We start from the raw sequence: 21,907 nt of genomic DNA on the forward strand, positions 1-21,907 counted from the left end.
GAGAAGAGAAGAGAAGAGAAGAGAAGAGAAGAGAAGAGAAGAGAAGAGAAGAGAAGAGGAATCTGGCAAGGACCTTTGAGCAATTTTGGTTCAACCGCCTGCACAAGCAGGAGAACCTATACCATTTCAGACAAGTATCTCCTTAATTCTATTTTTGTACTTACCTGTTTTATTATTCCCAATCATATAGCTCCACCAATTTCTGAAAGGCATGAAATTCAACAATTCTCTTGGAGAAACTTTGACTTTTTATGATCAAAAGAAGATGGAAGGTGGATTTGATATCGTAAACATTGTAGTCTTTCCCAATTCCACATTCCAGAGACACAAGATTGGGAAAGTGGATCCCGATGCTTCAAAAGGAAAGGAATTTGTCATTAATGAGGATAAGATTGTTTGGCATAGATCATTCAAGCAGGTATAGTTTCAACAATACTTTCTCTGATCATTCAAATATGGAATCATTAGATTTGCATTAATCCTTCTTGGAAATCCATGAAGATAACCAGATTAAGAAATAACACTTTTTCAACTTTCATTATTAAAGGGAAAAATATCTGGTATCGTGCACTATATTTATTAGACCCACCTTATATATTGAAATGTAAAGGAGAAAGAAAAAAAAACTGCTTTTAAGGGACTATATTTCTCTAGTTGAATGAAGCTTTATCAAATCTGTGTTCAAATCAGTGACTAATTGAGGCAATGTTTCTGGTCAATCTGATGATTTGAATTAATAAATACTTTAATTAAATTGATATGAGAATTTCAACCTAAGAAAAATTGGAAATCCAGATCAGTTGGATCAGTTGTGCTCAGAAAATGAAATCAGAGGCCAAACTGAAATATTCTTAATTGTGTTTGAAATAAATCATACAACCTTTAGTTGCGACTTTTCTTTTAATCGAACTTCACATTTCATTTTCAGTGTAACAGCAAAATTTTCTTTAAAACTATACATGTTCCTCTCCCATCATTTTAATATTGATAAATAGGTGCTTCCCATTTCTCTTTGCAATGAACATTGTCCCCCTGGTTATCAAAAGAGGAAGAATGAAGGAAAGAAATTCTGCTGTTATGATTGTGTTGAATGTCCAGAGGGGAAAATCTCTAACGAGACTGGTAAGTTAACAAATCATTCATTTTTATTGTTATAGTATCTAATGTGCTGAACACTTTTCCCTAATTAAATTATCTGGTTTTTATGAATAAGGATTTTTTAAAAAGATAATGGGATAATGAAACCAAATCCATTAATGCATGAAAATTTATAAGTTCTTACATCGGAATTACAAGGGTTGATCACAATCACAACAATGTTTCAATTAATTAATTAAACAAAACCTGGAATAAGTTATAACCAAGCAATCATCACAGTAGAGATTCAGAAACATTTTCATTGAAGAGCATCTATGCACAAGGAAAAAAAATAATTATTATTTCAGGGTTTTTTTTTAAGATGAGAAATAAGAAACCACAAAAACATGATTGTGCAATTTAAAAACTACATAAAAAACAATGATTGTGAAGGTGGAGAAGAAGGAAGGAAGGAAGGAATTCAGAATTGATGGAATCCAAAAATCTCAAATGTGCACTAACTAAATAGGGACACTCTTGAAATGTAACAATGAAAACAAGAATTTCTGAAATTTAAGGAAATGAGTATTTACTTCTTAGCAAGAGTGGACAAACTAAAGAAACATATTTCTTAAGAATAATGAGTAGCTTATAGATGTAATGAGGAATATGATTAAAAAACTCCCTAGTCTTCATAATAATAACTTTTTCCTTTCCAACTGCTTTCTTTCTTTCTTTCTTTCTTTCTTTCTTTCTTTCTTTCTTTCTTTCTTTCTTTCTTTCTTTCTTTCTTTCTTTCTTTCTTTCTTTCTTGCTTGCTTGCTTGCTTGCTTGCTTGCTTGCTTACTTTTTCTTTCTTTCTTTCTTTCTTTCTTTCTTTCTTTCTTTCTTTCTTTCTTTCTTTCTTTCTTTCTTTCTTTCTTTCTTTCTTTCTTGCTTTCTTGCTTTCTTGCTTTCTTGCTTTCTTGCTTTCTTGCTTTCTTGCTTTTTTGCTTTCTTGCTTTCTTGCTTTCTTGCTTTCTTGCTTGCTTTCTTGCTTTCTTGCTTTCTTGCTCTATCCATTTGTCTACACTTTTGCTTCTTTGAAAAATACCTATTCATATTTTCTCTACAGTGTGTAGCTCTCTTGGATATGTAATATCTAATTATTTTTTACGTAATACAGACTGATCCATAGAAAGAAAACAAAAATAGTGATATTAAATAAAAAAGGATATATACTTCTCCTACACAAAAAGAAAATACCTTTTACTTGATAATTTTACATTCAAATATGTAATTACTAACCTTTTTTCCACTTGCTCCTTGAAACATTATCATTCATATGTCCCTTTGAATTTGGTGAAACTACTATACTTATAAACCATAATTTGGATATTGTTCAATATTCAATAAGTCAATTGTGGTTTCAAATATGAAAATGATCACTTCACATATTCATGAATCTTTATTGGAGCACTCCTTTATTATGAGAAAGCAAATCAAGATAAAATGGATTTTCATTGAGATTGTGAAATTTCCTGGTGTATAATCAAAGCAATGTTCAACTTAATACCACAGCACAAAAAATATACAAAGAGAGATGTTCAAATTTTCATATTGTAGATTCTATTATTTATACAAGGACATAAACATTCGAGTGGATAAATGTGGAATTTAATAATAATCATACTTATGAATCTGCCTTCCCATTTTATTTTCCTTTTAGACACTGTTGCTTGCTTTCAATGCCCTGATGATCACTATGCAAACCATAAGAAAGATGGATGCATCATGAAAACAATTAGCTTCTTATCTTATGAAGAACCTTTAGGACTCACTTTAGCCACTGTTGCTACTTTATTTTTCCTCATTACAACATGGGTGTTGGGAATATTTATTAAGCACAAAGATAGTCCTATTGTCAAAGCCAACAACCGGGATCTCACCTACACTCTCCTCATCTCCCTTCTCCTTTGCTTCTTCTGTTCTTTGCTCTTTATTGGACAACCTGGGAGAGTCACCTGTCTCCTCAGACAGTCTGCATTTGGTCTCACCTTCTCATTGTCCATCTCTTGCGTGTTGGCCAAACCCATCCTTGTTTCTCTTGCCTTCAAGGCCACCAAGCCAGGATCTCGGATAAGGACATGGGTGGGGAAAAGATTGGCTGTTTCTATTGTCCTGCTCTGCTCTCTACTCCAAGCAAGCATCTGTGTTGTTTGGTTATCCACCTCTCCCCCATTCCCAGAGTTAGACATGCACTCAACAACTGAAGAAATGGTTCTACAATGCAATGAAGGCTCAGTTTTTATGTTTTATTGTGTTCTGAGCTATATGGCTCTCCTTTCGCTTGCCAGCTTCATTGTGGCATTCCAGGCGCGTAAACTGCCTGACAGCTTTAATGAAGCCAAGTTCATCACCTTCAGCATGTTGGCTTTCTGCAGTGTCTGGGTCTCCTTTGTTCCAACCTACCTGAGCACCAGAGGAAAAGCCATGGTGGCTGTGGAGATATTCTCCATTTTGTCCTCTACTGCAGGGCTTCTTGGATGCATCTTTTTCCCCAAATGTTTCATTATTGTATTTAGACCCGATTTAAACAACAAAGATCAATTGATAAGAAGACATGTTTAAAAACCTTTTTGATTATAATTTTAAGTTGAGAAAAGAAATGTCAAAATCCAGTCTTTTAAATATATTCTTATACATGTGAAAAGATTGTTTAGCATTTTGATTTACTTATAGTTTTGAAACCTGAATTTATGAAAAATTCTTTCAAATTATGTTTTCCCCCCACAACTTTCAAAGAGGTCTCATAGAACGTAGTGCGGAATAGTAATATGTTTTCAGGTATAGCAGAAAAAAAACTGATTTGTATTTGCAATTATAATATATATCTATTATCATGAATAATGATTCCAAGGATTTTACCCCATCTAAATTTGACAATTTTCTTTTTGAGTCAGGACAAGATATGAAATGAAGTTATACATGTGGATTATTAAAAAAAATAGGTTTTCAAATTTGTTTTTGAAGGTTTACATGCTCTTCATCTCTTCCTTTTCTTAGTAGTTTTGAGTAGTCTCTTTTAATATCTGATTGAATCACAATTCATCAAATCCAATAGTCAGGTGCTTCATATGGAAACTGTGGAATTATTAAATGGATTTATTATAGGTAAAATTTGCATAACAGGAATGTCCCTTATTAAAAAAGAGAAGATCAGATTCCTTTTTATCTCTGAGATGGAATCATTCTCACCCTTTGAGAATATTCTGGAGTATTCAAAATATCCATTCAGTTGTCCTGACTCCACGACCAATTAAGGGATTTGTTGTTGTTAGCTGCAAAGTCGTGTCCACCCCATCGCAACCCTGTGGACAATGTTCCTCCAGGCCTTCCTGTCCTCTACCATCTTCTGGAGTCCATTTAAGCTCACACCTACTGCTTCAGTGACTCCATCCAGCCACCTCATTCTCTGTTGTCCCCTTCTTCTATTGCCCTCAAACTTTCCCAGTATTAGGCTCTTCTCCAGTGAGTCCTTCCTTCTCATTAGGTGGCCAAAGTATTTGAGTTTCAACTTCAGGATCTGGCCTTCTAAAGAGCAGTCAGGGTTGATCTCCTCTAGGACTGACCGGTTTGATCGCCTTGCAGTCCAAGGAGTCTTCTCCAGCACCATAGCTCAAAGGCCTCAATTCTTTGGCGCTCGGCCTTTCTTATGGTCCAACTTTCATTGCCATACATTGCAACAGGGAAGACTATAGCCTTGACTATACGCACTTTTGTTGACAGGGTGATGTCTCTGCTTTTTAGTGTGCTGTCTAGATTTGTCATGGCTTTCTTCCCGAGTAGCAAGCATCTTTTAATTTCTTGGCTAGAGTCTCCATCTGCAGTGATCTTGGAGCCCAGGAAAATAAAATCTGTCACTACCTCCATTTCTTCCCTATCTATTTGCCAGGAATTGAGAGGGCCGGATGCCATGATCTTGGTTTTCTTAATGTTTAGTTTCAACCCAACTTTTGCACTCTCCTTCTTCACTCGCAACAAAAGGCTCTTTAGTTCTTTTTTGCTTTCTGCTATTAGAGTGGTATCATCTGCATATCTTAGGTTGTTGATATTTCTTCCGGCAATCTTAATTCCAACTTTTGATTTATGTAGCCCTGCCTTTCTCATGATGTGCTCTACATATAAGTTAAATAGGCAGGGTGACAGTATACAGCCTTGCCGGACTCCTTTCCCAATTTTGAACCAATCAGTGCTTCCGTGTCCAGTTCTCACTGTTGCTTCTTGGCCCGCATATAGGTTTCTCAAGAGACAAATAAGATGGTCTGGTACACCCATCTCTTTAAGAACTTGCCACAGTTTGTTATGATCCACACAATCAAAGGCTTTAGCATAGTCAATGAAGCAGAAGTAGATGTTTTTCTGGAACTCTCTAGCTTTCTCCATGATCCAGCATATGTTGGCAATTTGATCTCTAGTTCCTCTGCCTCTTCGAAATCCTGCCTGTACTTCTGGTAGTTCTCGATCCACATACTGCTGGAGTCTAGCTTGTAGGATTTTAAGCATCACTTTACTAGTATGTGAAATTAGTGCAATGGTGCGATAGTTAATAATAATAATAATAATAATAATAATAATAATAATAATAATAATAAGAATAAGAATAAGAAGAAGAAGAAGAAGAAGAAGAAGAAGAAGAAGAAGAAGAAGAAGAAGAAGAAGAAGAAGAAGAAGAAGAAGAAGAAGAAGAAGAAGAAGAAGAAGAAGAAGTTGGAAGGGACCTTGGAGGTCATCTAGTCCAACCCCCTGCTCAGGTAGGAAACCCTATACCATTTCAGACAAATGTTTGGCCAGTCTCTTCTTAAGAACTTCTAGTGTTGGAGCATTCACCACTTCTGGAGGCAGGTTGTTCCACTGGTTAGTTGTTCTAAATGTCAGGAAATTTCTCCTTATTTCTAGGTTGCTTCTCTCCTTGACTAGTTTCCATCCATTGCTTCTTGTCCTGCTTTCAGGTGCTTTGGAGAATAGCTTGACGTCCTCTTCTTTGTGGCAGCCCCTGACATATTGGAACACTGCTATCATGTCACCCCTCACCCTTCTCTTCATTAAACTACACATACCCAATTCCAACAACCGTTCCCTATATGTTTTAGCCTCCAGTCCCCCAATCATCTTTGTTGCTCTTCTCTGTACTCTTTCTAGAGTCTCGACACCTTTTTTACATCGTGGTGACCAAAACTGGATGCAGTTTACATGTATCATTAAATATTTCCCAGTAGGCCACGCCCACCCTGGTCATACCCACCCGGCCTCCTGAGTGAAATTGAGTTTGATACCCCTGGCCTAGAGACTGAGAAAAGATAGAAGAAAGTTACAATACCCTTGAATTTTTCAGGTCATATCCATTAGGATAAGAGTAGTAATTGTGGAAAGATTCTGTCTATTGTATGTAAGCAAACAAAAAACTGAACTCAGGTTGAATTTTTCTATGTCATTCTTGGTTTAAGTTCACAGTAATATATTTTCCATTTTATTCCCTGGATATCTTCAGGATGCAAGGATTAAAGCATGGAGCCAGAAAGTGGTCCCCAACATTTCTGGCTCCATGGATTGATAGTGGTGGCAGGGGTGGCAATGGCAGCAGGGGTGGTGGTTTCATGTGTGCAACTCACATCCCGCACAAGTGCAGGTGAGGCTTTCTGCACTCGCCCATCACTTGTGTGGTCCAGTTCCCAACAGGTTGCAGACCATTACTGGTCCAAGGCCCAGGGGCTGTGGACCCCTGAACTAAGATCCAGGTACTGGTTTTCAAAGCCCTATAGCTATTCAGGAATTTCACCTATTAATGAAGATATTAGATGAATGCTCCTTAGCCTAGTTAGCTGTCCTTTAATCCTAGACAGTCACTTGTCTGAAATGGTATAGGTTCTCCTGCTTGAGGAGGGGGCTGGAATAGAAGACCTCCAAGGTCCCATTCTATTCTATTCTATTCTATTCTATTCTATTCTATTCTATTCTATTCTATTCTATTCTATTCTATTCTATTCTATTCTATTCTATTCTATTCTATTCTATTCTATTCTATTCTATTCTATTCTATTCTATAGATGGGCTGTTTCCTTACATTTACCCCTTTCTTCTATGTTTGCCTAGTCCAATGCCCAGATCTCCCTTCTGTTCTGCTTTCTCTGCTCTTTTCTCTTTATTGGACAATGTGGGAGAGTGACCTGTCTCATCAAACAGTCTGCATTTGGTCTCATCTTCTCAGTGTCCATCTCTTGTGTGTTCCTTGTTTCCTTGTTTCTCTTGCCTTCAAGGTCACCCAATCAGGATCTCAGATAAGGACATGGGTGGGGAAAAGTCTGCCTGTTTCTATTGTCCTGCTCTGCTCTCTATTCCAAGCAAGCATCTGTATTGTGTGGTTGTCTATCTTTCCCCCATTTCCAGAGTTAAATAGGCACTTAACAACTGAAGAAATGATTCTACAATGCAATGAAGGGTCAATTGTTATGTTTTATTGTGTTCTGAGCTATATGGCTATCATTGGAAAGAAAAAAGATTTAATATTTATGATTCAAAAATATAAATATGTGAGAAACATGTTTTTAAAGACCTTTGCAGCTTGTTCTCATATATACCCTGCCACAAAGGAATAACTAAAATTATGAAATTTAGAATCTACCAAGCTTCCCTCCCATGGACAGAAGAGAATCCATGGGAAATGTGAATCCGTAATCCATAGCTTTAGCAGCAATAATAAATCTAGTTATGCTATGCATATTTAAGTTAACCAAACACTGGAGCAGTGGTAGCAAACTTCTATCACAATGGCAAGCCCTTTAAGATTATATATTGTTAATCATATACAGCAAGTGAAGAAATGAGGAAAACTGTGGTTAAAGAAATTGTTTGATCCAATAATAAAATGTCATTGATAATTGATGAATCAACCACAATAAGCAAATAAATCCTACCCTCATAGTATTTGTTTGATGCTGTATCGAAGGTATGGGAATGAATTCAGTAAATTTGTTTTTGGACTTGGTAGAACTTGAAAAAGTAACAGCAGAAGGAATATTTGATTCCTTACTCCAATGTCTTTACTCTTATGGGATGACAGAAGATTATTTGAAAAAATATTTGATTTCTCTGGCATACGATGGCACTGCTGTGATGATGGGATATAAAAGTGGAGTGAAAAAATTGCTGTTAGGACATTTTCCTTCTATTATAGTTTGGCATTGTGGTAATCACAGACTAGAATTATCAGTAGGTGATGCTGCCAAGGAAACTTCAGGAATAAATAGATTCCAATTATTTATTGATAAACTGTATGTCATATACCATGCCTCACCAAAGAATAGCAGAGAGTTGCATTCATGTGCAGAATTACTGGGGACTGAGCTGCTGAAAATTGGAAGAATTTTAAGTACCCGATGGGTGTCATCTAGTTTGCATACAGTTTTTGCTGTATGGAATAATTTTGAATCCCTTGTGTATCATTTTGAAGAAGCAGTGCATGATCCTACAAGAGATAAAAATGATAAATGCACTTATGATGGTTTGAAAAGAAAAATAACATCTACAGAATTTTTATTGGACCTAGGATTGATGTGTGACACTCTCCAAGAATTGTCAGATTTAAGTTTGGATCTACAGGACCGCAACATCGACTTGTATAAAGCAAATAAGAAAATAAAAATACTGGGAAAAGTTTTTGAAGAAAGAAGACAGAACTTTGGGCCCTTTTATAAATGTGCTGTTGCTGCGGTAAGTGATCTTGGCTTTCGTGGAGTTTTACTTCACAAAAGAGATTCAAAAAAGGATCCTCCCATTGACGCAAGTATATTTTATACAAAATTGAAAGAGTCAATTGAAAAAAAGATTACTTGATAGCAAAGATGATGAGTTGGCATATTGGTCTCGCGTACTTGATCAAGAACATTGGCCTGAAGATGTTAATACTCAACTGACATTTGGAGAAGTGGAAATTAGAAACTTATCAATCAGACTGCAACTAAATGAAAGAGAAATGATTCGTGGATTCAGTGAATATATTCTCAAAAAGACATATCCAGAAAAAACTGTTGCATTTGATACGGACTCTGAATACCATTCCTATTTCTTCAAGTGAATGTGAACATGGTTTTTCACAGATGAATCTAATTGCCACCCCAACAAGAGTTTCATTAAAGACTAAGACAATTTCAGCACTTTTGTTCATCAAACTTGTCGGACCACCTCTGAGACTTTATGATCCTTCAAAGCACGTTGATCTGTGGTTACTCAGAGGACGACATTCGGCCATAGATACTAAGAGCAAGGAAAGGAGTCAAGAAAATTTGCCAGACGAGAATTGGACAAAAGTTTGGAATTTTCTATGAACGTTTGCCTTAAATGCAATAAATTAAATGTATGTTAAGAATTGAATATATAATTGTTTAATTATATAAATAAGTATATAAATAAAATTATATAAATAAAAGATTAACAAGATGAGAGTTCCGTCACCTTTTTGTTTTAGAAAAAAAGCCCTATCTATCTATCTATCTATCTATCTATCTATCTATCTATCTATCTATCATCTATCTATCTATCATCTATCTATCTATCATCTATCTATCTATCTATCTATCTATCATCTATCTATCTATCATCTATCTATCTATCTATCTATCATCTATCTATCTATCATCTATCTATCTATCATCTATCTATCTATCTATCTATCTATCTATCTATCTATCTATCTATCTATCATCTATCTATCTATCTATCTATCTATCTATTATCTATCTATCATCTATCTATCTATCTATCTATCTATCTATCTATCTATCTATCTATCTATCTATCTATCTATCATCTATCTATCTATCATCTATCTATCTATCTATCTATCTATCATCTATCTATCTATCATCTATCTATCTATCTATCTATCTATCATCTATCTATCTATCATCTATCTATCTATCATCTATCTATCTATCTATCTATCTATCTATCTATCTATCTATCATCTATCTATCTATCTATCTATCTATCTATCTATCTATCTATCTATCTATTATCTATCTATCATCTATCTATCTATCTATCTATCTATCTATCTATCTATCTATCTATCTATCGTAAGCAAATTATAAAGAAGCAATCTTTTTATAAAAGACCTTCTCAATGGTGGTCCCCAGTTTATTGAATATCATTCCACTGGAGATAAGATTGATTACCACCTTCATACTTTTTCAGAAGTCAGTCTTTCCCCAGTTGTGATGTAACCAAAATAGCACAAAATAGTAAATTCTTCTTTGCTTAATATACTCCTAAATCTCACGGTGTGTGATTTCATTATTAGAATGATGAAATTTATAAATCAGCAATAATAAAACCATTTCAATTTATTTCAGTTTCTTTATTTGGCTACTGAAGTCACTTGTCATAAGATTCCTGAAAAACTAATTGTATACAGTATGAATGATCAATTTAGCAAATTTATATAGCTGCCCATTTTACAAGCATAATTTTGGAGAGTAAACAACAAAACCAACAGCATAGCAACTATTAAAAACAATTAAACCCAAATAAAAAAAAATTGCAGGAGAATGAATAACTTAAACACAGTGCAACCATCTGGTTGTCACGAGAACCCCAAGATTGGGGGGAAAACCATGTTTTAAGGACTTTTAAAAGGTTGATTGGGAAGGGGGCTAATTCACTGTATCTCCCTATTCAGAATTATTCAGATAACTATAATTGGTTTGTATAACTAAAGCTCCAGACATTTCCAAAAGACTTTAGAAATAATAAAGCACTCAATTAATTACCTGGAAAGTGCTTATAAACAAACCTTTGTGCCTCAGAGAATTAGAAACAGGAGACAGACGCTTCTATTTCTTCCTCCTACTCTGCTGCTTGCTTCATTTGATTAGCCAATTTTAAGATTAACCTTAAAATGTTGGCTAATATATAGGATTTGCATTGATCTGACCTGACTGAGATGTATGGAGAGTTCTATTGATACAAGTGTGAACAGATTAGTTTAAGGCGCACAGTTGATCTAGATTTTGCCACACAGATGTTGCTATTTCTGATGCTCTTAGTGATCAAAGTGGATGGTTTGACGTGTTCTGCAGGTGATCCCATCCCTGTTCCACATCAGTGGTTCCAACCAGGGGACATCATCATTGGTGGAATGACTTCTCAGTTCATTTACCATTTTAATGAGGTTTTGTTCAAGGATCATCCTTTTCAGAACTTTTTTGGAATTCCAGAGTAAGACATTTGTATTTTTCCTATGCGCTTCTCTTGAAATTGGAGAGATCATAATGAATGGAAAGAAATATGGAAGGATGGACTTTATTGTCCCCCAGTAACATGTTGTTTCCAATTTGGGACATGATCTTAGGGTGGGGAGCACTAGACTTTTTTTTAAAAAAGAGCCAGAATTGTGATACTAAATACACAGAGTTATTAAATCATAAAGGGTTATTTGCAGAAGCAACAACAGTCTCACAACACAGAAGTATGATTTTGAGTTTAGATCTCTTTTTAACTTTTTAATGATATGAACAGAAGTGGACACAATTCTTTTGTAGTGTTTTCTCCTTTTTAAAAAAGACCTTCTTTTGCAAGTAAATTAGTTTCAAAATGCAATGTTGAAATGTTTCAAAGTGCAATTAGTTTCAAAATGTAAGTAACAAGGTCATAATTATTTGTGAACTTAATGACTGAATAGGTATAGGACAATAGGCCATGAATAGAGAGCTAACTTGCGAAATGTGGAACTGACTTGTAATAACTATAGGTAATGTGAAAAGTTGATGCCATCATTGTATTAGTATTATATCATATTAGAAAACATTAGAAGTCAACACCATTTTTCTCCTCCTCCTGCATGCCCTCCTTTTTTAATCTTTATTTTTATCATATTTTATGTTGCAGTAAATCTTAAAGCTTTGAAGTCTAAAAAAACAAAAACCAGGTCATGGTTGTCCCAAACGTGCTTCTTACATTGGACTTACATTGTTTTGTTTTTTTTCTTGAAGATGTTTCACTTCTCTTTCAAGAACTGAACTGAGGATAAACTGAGAATGCTTCTTGAATAATATGTCACTTGAATGCTTTAATTTTTTAAGAAGGAAGGAAGGAAGGAAGGAAGGAAGGAAGGAAGGAAGGAAGGAAGGAAGGAAGGAAGGAAGGGAGGGAGGGAGGGAGGGAGGGAGGGAGGTGTCCAGAAGATATCATATCTCACTGGATTCCAAGCATAGAGATATTAATCCTTAGAAAATATGTTTTTGCCCCCAAGGGGATTCCAAAACATAAGTGTAGATTTTGAAAAGTTTGATGCAACTTCCGAATTATATTTTGTCCTAAATAATACTTAGTATATCTATAAAAGAAACTAAATGTGCCAAAAAACTGAAATAACCCAGAATTCCCAATTGCTAATTTACTTAAAAAAATAAAAATGAAAATGTTGGAGGCATTGTACAATTATTATTTTTTTGAAAATGACTACTTACAGTGTGATAATAAAATTCTACCAACATGCCCTTGCCTTGGCCTTTGCTGTCAAAGAAATCAATGAGAATCTCCAGATCTTGTCTAATGTCACCCTTGGATTCCACATCTATGACAGCTACTATGACGCAAAGATGACCTATCGGACCACTCTGGACTTACTTTTCAAATCACAGAGATTTGTCCCCAATTATAAATGTGACATTAATAAAAACATCATAGCCATCATTGGAGGCCTGGGTTCTGCTACTACTTCTTATATGGCAAACATAGTAGATTTCTACAAGATTCCACAGGTAGGATCTGGAGTAGAAAAGGACAACAGTACACTCTGTTTTTATAACTACCTTAGGTTTTAAAAGGAGGAATCTTTATTATTTTCCTCTTCTTATTCTTGTTTTCTTATTATGGTTGGCCACATAGTCAGCCAGATGTTTAGACTGGACTTGGCATTTTTCTCCATCTCTTGAGTCCTTCCCAAGGACCTGAGATAGGTAGATGTTGATGTTGGATGGTATTAAAGGATAATCACAGGATTTAAACTGTTCCAAATAGTGCTTTTTTTGTAAAACAAAAAGGTGCAGGAACTCATACATGTCATACAACCCACCTTTGCCTACCCTACAAGGTTCCATCCCAAAAAGGTGCCGGAACTCCGTTCTGAGCGTTCTATGACAAAAAAAGCCCTGGTTCCAAGTAAAGTTACCTTTTGCAATTGAATGATGGTGATTTTGTCAGTGCCAATGACGTTAAAGTGATGTTCCAGTTATTTTGGGGTTACACTCAAGGTGCCTATTACTATTGGTTCTTTCTTCACTTTATTTTGCCCCAGTCAGTCTACTTCTATTTGCAGGTCTTTGTATTTTGTGATTTTTCTCCAGTTCCTTCCCTTTCATTCTGCTGTCTCCATGTACTGCCATGTTCATTTATCCAGAATTTTTTTTTATTTTTCTTATTGGTAATTATTATGTCTAAGGTGTTATGTGGCAGGTGCTTGTCTGTTTGAATTCTACATTTCCAGAACACTTTAGATTCTTCATTTTCTATTGCTTTGACTATTTTGTAGTTCCACTGTTTTCTTTTTTCCCCCCTTGCAGACAAATGGTATATCTTGCAGATATTGCAATGCACTATAGCTACTATTTTGTCATGACATTGTTTTTAATCTGTGTGATCTTCTTGCAGAAGCTAACTAGGTGGTCCTCTGTTTCTTCATTGTCTTTGTGGTCTAGACGTTTGTTGTCTTTTGCTGTCTTCTCAATTCTTACTTCATATACATTTGGGTTTTTGTTTTATTTTGTGCGGCCAGAATTATCCCTCTGTCTCTTTCTTAAATGTTTCTGCTCTTAGCTATTACCATGCCTTGCACTTATCTGCTTTGAAAGCTATTTTTTTTAAAAAATGACTAAGTAATACTTTGCCTACTTTCTATTCTTCATTTCGTATTTCTTGTAGGCTACCTTGGTTTCGTGGTATTCAGGGTATACTAGTATCAGTGCATCTTCTTCACTGTCCTTTTGATATTCTTCCAATGTCCTTTTTTCTTTGTAATTTTCCGTATAATTGCAACATTGCACACCAACTGATGCTCTTTGTTAAGTGCAGTCTGTCAACATCACTATTTGGATAAAGGACATGTTTCATTGTCATTATTTTTCTGGCCTTTCTAACTAGGGTTTCTAGCTCAGCTTGAGTCCAGTCCAGTATTCTAAATGTAAATCTAATGACTGGAATTATCCAGATAGATAATTTAATTTATATTATGAATGTTTGAACTACTATATGTTACTGTTATAAAGTGCTGAGAATCTGAAAAGTCCTAAATAGCCTTGCATTTATATAGCTTGAAAACATTTACTTGCAGTCTAAAATTGTAATTCTTGAATCTAACAAATTATTTGAATAAATATCTGTTGCATGAGCAAGAAATACTGACAACCTCCTCCTCCTCCTCTTCCTCCTCCTCCTCCTCCTCCTCACTCCTACCTTTAGCTCACATATGGCTCATTTGTCCCACAAAACATTCATAGAACCCAGATCTCATCCTTTTATTGCATGGTTCCAAGTGAGTCTAAGCAATATGCTGGGATTATCCAACTCCTTCAACATTTCAGGTGGACATGGGTTGGAATCTTTGCTGTAGATAATAGCAATGGAGAACATTTCTTAGGGAACATGGAACAATTGTTTTCCCAGAATGGAATCTGTTCAGCTTGCACACAAAGAATTCCACAATTAGCCCATTGGGATGATTTAAAACAAATACTTGAAACAGCATTAGACATATATGCACCCTTAATAGATGACAAAATTAGTACCTTTATCATTTATGGAGAATCTTTGCAAGTGTTATGGCTGACTGCTGTTATATTTCTTCTCAATGGAATGAAGGAACATCTGTCCTTTGGAAAAGTGTGGATCATGACCGCCCAGTCTGACTTTGTGTTAACAGGAATGCAAAGAGGTTGGAACAGCCAGTTGTTCGATGGTGCCATCTCCTTTACAATTCACTCAAGAGAACTTCTGGGGTTCAAGAAATTTATTCAAATCATAAAGCCTTCCTGGACTACAGGAGATGGATTTATTAAGGATGTATGGGAACAAGCTTTTGACTGTTTGGTTCCAGATCTACTAGAGTTAATGTCAGACAATGATGCATGTTCTAGAGAGGACAGTCTGGGAAATCTTCCTGAACCTCTTTTTGAGACCCAGATGACTGGACACAGCTATAGCATCTATAATGCTGTTTATGCTGTGGCACATGCTTTGCATGCTCTTTTCTCACTCCGATACAACCAAAGAAATTGGGTCGCATGTAAAAGATCTTTATGTCAAGGACTTCAGTCTTGGCAGGTAAACTTCATGTGATTTTGATTATACTTTATATATATATATATATATATATATATATATATATATATATATATATATATATATATATATATATATATATATATATATATCAGTGAAAGTTGGACCATAAAAAGGCTGAGCAACAAAGAATTGAGGCATTTGAACTCTGGTGCTGGAGAAGACTTCTGCGAGTCCCTTGGACTGCAAGACAATCAAACCGGTCAGTCCTGGAGGAGATCAACCCTGACTGCTCTTTAGAAGGCCAGATCCTGAAGCTGAAACTCAAATACTTTGGCCACCTAATGAGAAGGAAGGACTCACTGGAGAAGAGCCTAACGCTGGGAAAGATTGAGGTCAATAGAAGAATGGGACGACAGAGAATGAGGTGGCTGGATGGAGTCACTGAAGCAGTAGGCGTGAGCTTAAAAGGACTCCAAAAGATGGTAGAGGACAGGAAGGCCTGGAGGAACATTGTCCATAGGGTCGCGATGGGTCAGACATGAATTCGCAACTAACAACAACAACATATATATATGAAGTCAGTAAAAATAAAAATGATTAACTCCGGGATATAAGACAAAATTCTTCTTTATTGCTGAGCTTTCGTCAACAAGCTGTTGACATTGTCAGAGCAAGGGCTGAATGATAAGGGAGTCTTATATACTCTTATATAGCAGTTATAACAATCAAATTGTGGAATGTGGGTGTGACCTGTTCGTGATAAGCTCGCTCGTTTATAATTACAGTGGTTCCGGCTTTGTTGGAAAAGGCCGGTCTCTGGTTGATTTTTGAAAGTCGCACCTAGCAGCTGCTTGGTGCATATCAGCTGTTAGGCGCGTAAGTCTCATTGCGCTGCGTGTAGTCATGCGCTAGCTGACAGCCTCTTCGTTTGAAGTAGAGTCAAGGAGGTTGTCTCGTTGCCTCGCGTGTGGTCATTGCAGGCTTGATTTTGCTGTGGAAGGGAGCAGATGTCCTCATGGAGTGTGCAAGCAATTCGGTCTCCTTCGTGTTTCTTTGCCTGGTTGCTGTAAAATCGGCTCTGTTGTGTGGTTTGGTTTGTCGGATCTTAAAACTCTTTTAGTGTGTGGTTGTTGTGTGTGTCTGTTTTGTTTTGCACGGTTGTTTGGTGTGTTTGAATGAAAGTGTTATGGTTGTCAGTTGTGACTGATTTTGTGGGATGTTTGATCTGGCTTGTTATCTTTTGTTTTATTGTGCATGGTGGGACAGATTTAAGTTTTGATCATGGTCTCAATACTCTATTGTAGTTTGGGTGTCGTGTGTGTTCGTTTTGTTGTGTGTGGTTATTTAGTGAAGTTGCAAGGTTTGTGTCTTGGGTATTGTGTTCAGAAGTGGTGTTGTCTTTATGTGTAGAAGTGTCAGATGGTGTGTTGGTTATGCAAGCTATCATTGTTGTGTTAGAATTCTGTCTGTTGTTTAGTTCAATTGAAATGGATTGTGTTACAATAATCTCATCTGTTGTGTTGATATGGTGTTTGACAGATGGCTGGAGTAGTGTGTTTGTGTCTTTGTTGATTGTATTTAAGAGTTTGGATGTTTTGTGTTGTTGTATATGCCTTCTCAGAGTTTGGTATGGTGGTAATAATTCAATATGCCGATTTTACAGCAACCAGGCAAAGAAACACAAAGGAGAGCGAATTGCTTGCACACTCCATGAGAACATCTGCTTCCTTCCACAGCAGAATCAAGCCTGCAATGACCACACGTGAGGGAATGAGACAACCTCCTTGACTCTACTTCGAACGAAGAGCCTGTCAGCCAGCGCATGGCTACACATGGCACGATGAGACTTACACGCCTAACAGATGATATGCGCCAAGCAGCTGCTAGGCACGACTTTCAAAAATTAACCAGAGACCGGCCTTTTCCAACAAAGCCGAAGCCACTGTAATTATAAACAAGCGAGCTTCTCAATAGATCTTTTCTATATTTTATTCTTTCATTCCCTTTTAATTGTTTTTTTTTCTCCAAATCACACAGCTCCAACCATTTCTTCAAAGCATTTTATTTAATAACTCTGCTGGAGAAACAATTTCCTTTAGTGAAAGCAAAGAAATAGAAAGTGGATTTGACCTCATGAACCTGGTCACCTTTCCCAACATCTCCTTTCAGCGGGTAAAAATTGGAAGAGTGGATGGAGAAGCACCTGAAGGAAAAGAATTAATTATTAATGAGGACATGATAGTTTGGCACACGTGGTTCAATCAGGTATCAGTTCAGTGACTGTTGATGGAACAATCTCATATGGGTTCATTGGGCTTGGAAATTTGCCTTTCTGTGGAGTTCCAAAGGTGCTTTTTCATGAGGCAACTGGACTTTCTTGCTTTTCTTTGAAGATGTTTCACATCTCATCCAAGAAGCTTCTTCATCTCTGACTGGATAGTGGGGATTGGAAGGATTTCTACTCCTGCAGACAGCTGGTCATTTGTATTCATTTAGAAAGTTGCTGAGGCCACCTGGATATTTATCAGGGTCATCAGGGTCATCTGAGTAGTGCAAATGGGTGTGGAGCCTTCTTGGAACTGTTGAAAGGACTGTGTTGTAGACTGGATAGTGTCATATCCCTCCCCCTCTGTTGAGAGAGGGCTGTTCAGTTTTGACATAGTTGGTCTTTCTGATCCCTCTTTCAAACCAGTAGTCCTTTTTGTCCAAAATATGGATGTTGCTGTCTTCTAAAGGGTGGCCTTTGACTTTTAAATGCAGACTTTCTGTGGAGTCCTTGGTGTTCTCTGAGCTTGATTGTTTTCTTGCAGATGTTTCATTACCCAACTAGGTAACATCTTCAGTGTACCGAAAATGTTACCTAGTTGGGCAATGAAACATCTGCAAGAAAATAACCAAGCTCAGAGAGTACCAAGGGCTCTACAAACCAATCATGTGCTGCAAACATTGCCTTGAATTGATTTGCTTTCTTGTTGACATGATTCAATAAAATCCAGCAGATCGGAAACATTCTTCTTACTGAATGACTGAAATGCAATATGAAGTTGTGATTAACATTTTTGGTCCTTTCATTCAGCATTGAACTTGCTTGTGTGTATGTGTTTGCTTAATGAAAAGTTCATTTCTTTATTTCACTGTAGCAACTGAAAGTTCTTGAATAAGCCCAGTTTGCACTGAAGCTTTTTTTATGTATATTTTATCTGGTAGGTTGTTCCCATTTCAATGTGTAATGAAAATTGTCAGGCTGGTTATCAGAAGAGAAAGAGTGAAGGAAAAAAGTTTTGCTGCTATGATTGTGTTCCATGTCCAAAAGGGAAGGTTTCAAGCAAGATTGGTAAGTGTTGTTGAAATACTTTAAATTTGCTCAACATATAGATTCAATTGAGCCCCCTCTCCCCAAAAAATCAACTATCTCTGGATGAGAGAGAAAGAGAGAACATGCAGACAAAACTGAAAATGAATACTAGCTATAGCTATCTACATCTATTTAGCATTCATTTTCAATTAAAATAATGTATACATATTGGACTGGATACATTAATTTCTTTTTTTTGGGGGGGGGGTCTGTGCATTCCTTTGTTTTTGAAAATCAGCCTTTGAACTGATACATGAATTGAATGCCATTTTTGTAGAAATTTCTTGCACATGAGGATAATTATTTGGGCTGAGTTTTAATCAAATAGCTATGAACTGATTTCATTAGCTATACTTTAATTTGTACATATTTCATCAGATTTGTAAAAAGGTGTCATTTAAAATGCATTATTAGCTGGCCACAATTGAAAACAAGATATTGCATTCAGTATTAGTAAAGGTATAAGCATAGTTAAGTGTAATTTGATTATCAATTGTTATTACCTGTTATGGCTATTGATTTAGTCATGAATTAGCACTAAAATGGGAATTTTCTTTTCAGATACAGATTGTTACAAATGCCCAGAAGTTCAATATGCTAGCCATGAAAAAAACAGATGCATCCTTAAAAGAATAAGCTTTCTTTCTTATGAAGAACCATTAGGAATCAGTTTAGCTTCAATTGCTGTTTCATTTTCCCTGGTAACACTATGGGTGCTTAGAACTTTTGTTAAGCACAAAGATAGTCCCATTGTCAAAGCCAATAACCGGGATCTCAGTTACATTCTCCTTGTTTGTCTTCTGCTCTGCTTTCTTTGTTCTTTGCTCTTTCTTGGACAACCAAGGAAAGTCACCTGCTCTTTTAGACAATCTGCCTTTGGTATTATCTTCTCCATGGCTGTTTCTTGTGTACTGGCCAAAACCATTCTTGTTTCTCTAGCATTTATAGCCACACAGCCTGGATCAAAGGTGAGGACATGGGTAGGGAAAAGATTGGCAGTTTCCATTGTCCTTGCTTGCTCTCTTCTCCAAGCAGGAACTTGTACTGTGTGGTTATCAATCTATCCCCCATTCCCTGAGTTAGACATGCATTCAGTAAATGAAGAAAACATTCTGCAATGTAATGAAGGATCAGTCTCCTTCTTTTACTGTATTCTGGGCTATTTGGGTCTCTTAGCCCTTGCCAGCTTCATTGTGGCTTTCCATGCTCGTAAACTGCCAGACAGCTTTAATGAAGCCAAGTTCATCACCTTTAGCATGTTGGCCTTCTGTAGTGTTTGGATCTCCTTTGTTCCAACTTATCTGAGTACTAGAGGAAAAGCCATGGTGGCTGTGGAGATCTTCTCCATCTTATGTTCTAGTGCTGGGCTCCTAGGCTGTATCTTTTTCCCTAAATGTTACATCATTGTATTTAGACCTAAACTAAACAGCAGGGAACACTTTATAAGGAAAAAGACTGAGTAATTTCTCATTCATATATGCATTCATGTATTTTGCAAAAAACTTGATATTCACTACCAATAAATTACTAATCTATTCTAATTAGAGAGTCATTTTAGTTGAGACCAAATACCCATCTTATCTAGCATCCTTGTTGTAAAGAGGTCATATCTTTTCTCTACTGTTGGCCATAAATCACTCATGGGTAAAATATTATTTTCTTCAGGGATTCTCTTAAGAAACATATAGTTTTCAGTTGATATTTATCCCATATCATATTGTATCACAATTCTCAGCAGCTCACATAGAAAAAAAATGCAATATAAAGCATATCCAAGAGAAATATAAAAACATTACAGCAATACAAAGATGATAGACTTAGAATAATAGGTCATATCCAGCTCTGACTCAGAGGATTGTGACAAGGAACCTGCTCTGAGACAGTCAGATGGAACTGAGTACACAGTGAGCACTTCAAGAACCCAAACCTAGCATGCTCACTCATGTGAGTAGGGTTCATGTAATGGGAAAAAAAAGCAGAATGGTCTGACTACTGACTACTTACACACCAGATGTTTTCCAAGCATTGATTAGGCTCACCAGCACAAATTCTTTTTTTTAAAAGAAAATTTTATTGGTTTTCCAGGTTTACATTTAAATATTTGAAAAGCAACATGCTGGCTGAGTTGGTCAATAATTCAATAACATACAAATATCTTTAGTACAGATCTCAAACTATTACATTAATTGTTTCCTCTCTTTCCCCCTTAATATTTACTGTCTAATATTTAAATTAATAAAATTCTTATTATATTGATTAACTTTAAAATAACTTTTGTACATTTATTAATAATTTTTAGTTTATACGTATCCTAATTGTTTTAAAATTCAATCTTTTTAGACAATAAATGTCCTGGTTAACTTTTCCCAATTTTTAGTTTCCCATTAATATTTATATTTAACATTTGATATTTATAATGTCCAAGTTTTAAATAACCCCAATTCCCTTTATCACAATTCATCACAAGATGAATTCTCTATTTGAATCCTCACCATCTTACATCAACTAAATAGTAATATAATGTAATATTCTTATTTTCTGGTAATTTCCAGATATCTTAAATTTAGTAACCTCCTATTTCAACATTTAAAACTTCCTGTCTTTTTCTCTTAATATCTACTATCTTATATTTAAGTTAATAATTCTTATTATTACTGCTAAGTAAAACATATTTATTACATTCATTGATAGATTTTTAGCTTATATATATATATAGCAGTTCGAAAGCACGTAAAAATGCAAGTAGAAAAATAGGGACCACTACGGTGGGAAGGTAACAGCGTTCCGTGCACCTTTGGCCTCTAGTCATGCCAGCCACATGACCATGGAGACGTCCTCGGACAAGCGCTGGCTCTTTGGCTTTGAAACAGAGATGAGCACCGGCCCCTAGAGTCGGAAATGACTAGCACGCATGTGCGGGGGAACCTTTACCTTTATATATATATTAATTACCTTTACATTTAACCTTTATAAGCAAATCAATGTTCAAATTTAACTATTAATATTTATGCTTCTAAGTTATAAATGTCCAAAGTTTTCTTTATCTCATCTCATAATAATATCTAGTATTCAAAGTACACATCTTATCTATTTGAGTATATTCTATTTTAATTCTCACAAGTAAGTGAACACCCCAATTTTCTTCAGTCTTATTCTGTC

The 21,907-nt window shown here is 35.9% G+C and overlaps 2 protein-coding genes across 2 annotated transcripts in view; one reads left to right on the forward strand and one right to left on the reverse strand.

The window, feature by feature from the left end:
• The window catches only part of LOC308678541 (vomeronasal type-2 receptor 26-like), a gene marked incomplete at both ends in the record, with an annotated part of 370,887 nt that overhangs the window by 344,656 nt on the left and 4,324 nt on the right, over window positions 1–21,907 (reverse strand). The window lies entirely within an intron of this gene.
• Window positions 12,570–20,211, forward strand: LOC308677773 (vomeronasal type-2 receptor 26-like; the record flags this gene model as incomplete). Its single annotated transcript, XM_081344469.1, has 6 exons — window positions 12,570–12,875; window positions 13,677–13,683; window positions 14,882–15,432; window positions 17,563–17,658; window positions 18,601–18,727; window positions 19,310–20,211. 6 exons carry the CDS (start codon window positions 12,570–12,572, stop codon window positions 20,209–20,211), a joined length of 1,989 nt encoding a protein of 662 aa, XP_081200595.1.

Source organism: Vipera berus (assembly GCF_964194415.1).
Source record: "Vipera berus genome assembly, chromosome: Z".
Taxonomy (NCBI): domain Eukaryota; kingdom Metazoa; phylum Chordata; class Lepidosauria; order Squamata; family Viperidae; genus Vipera; species Vipera berus.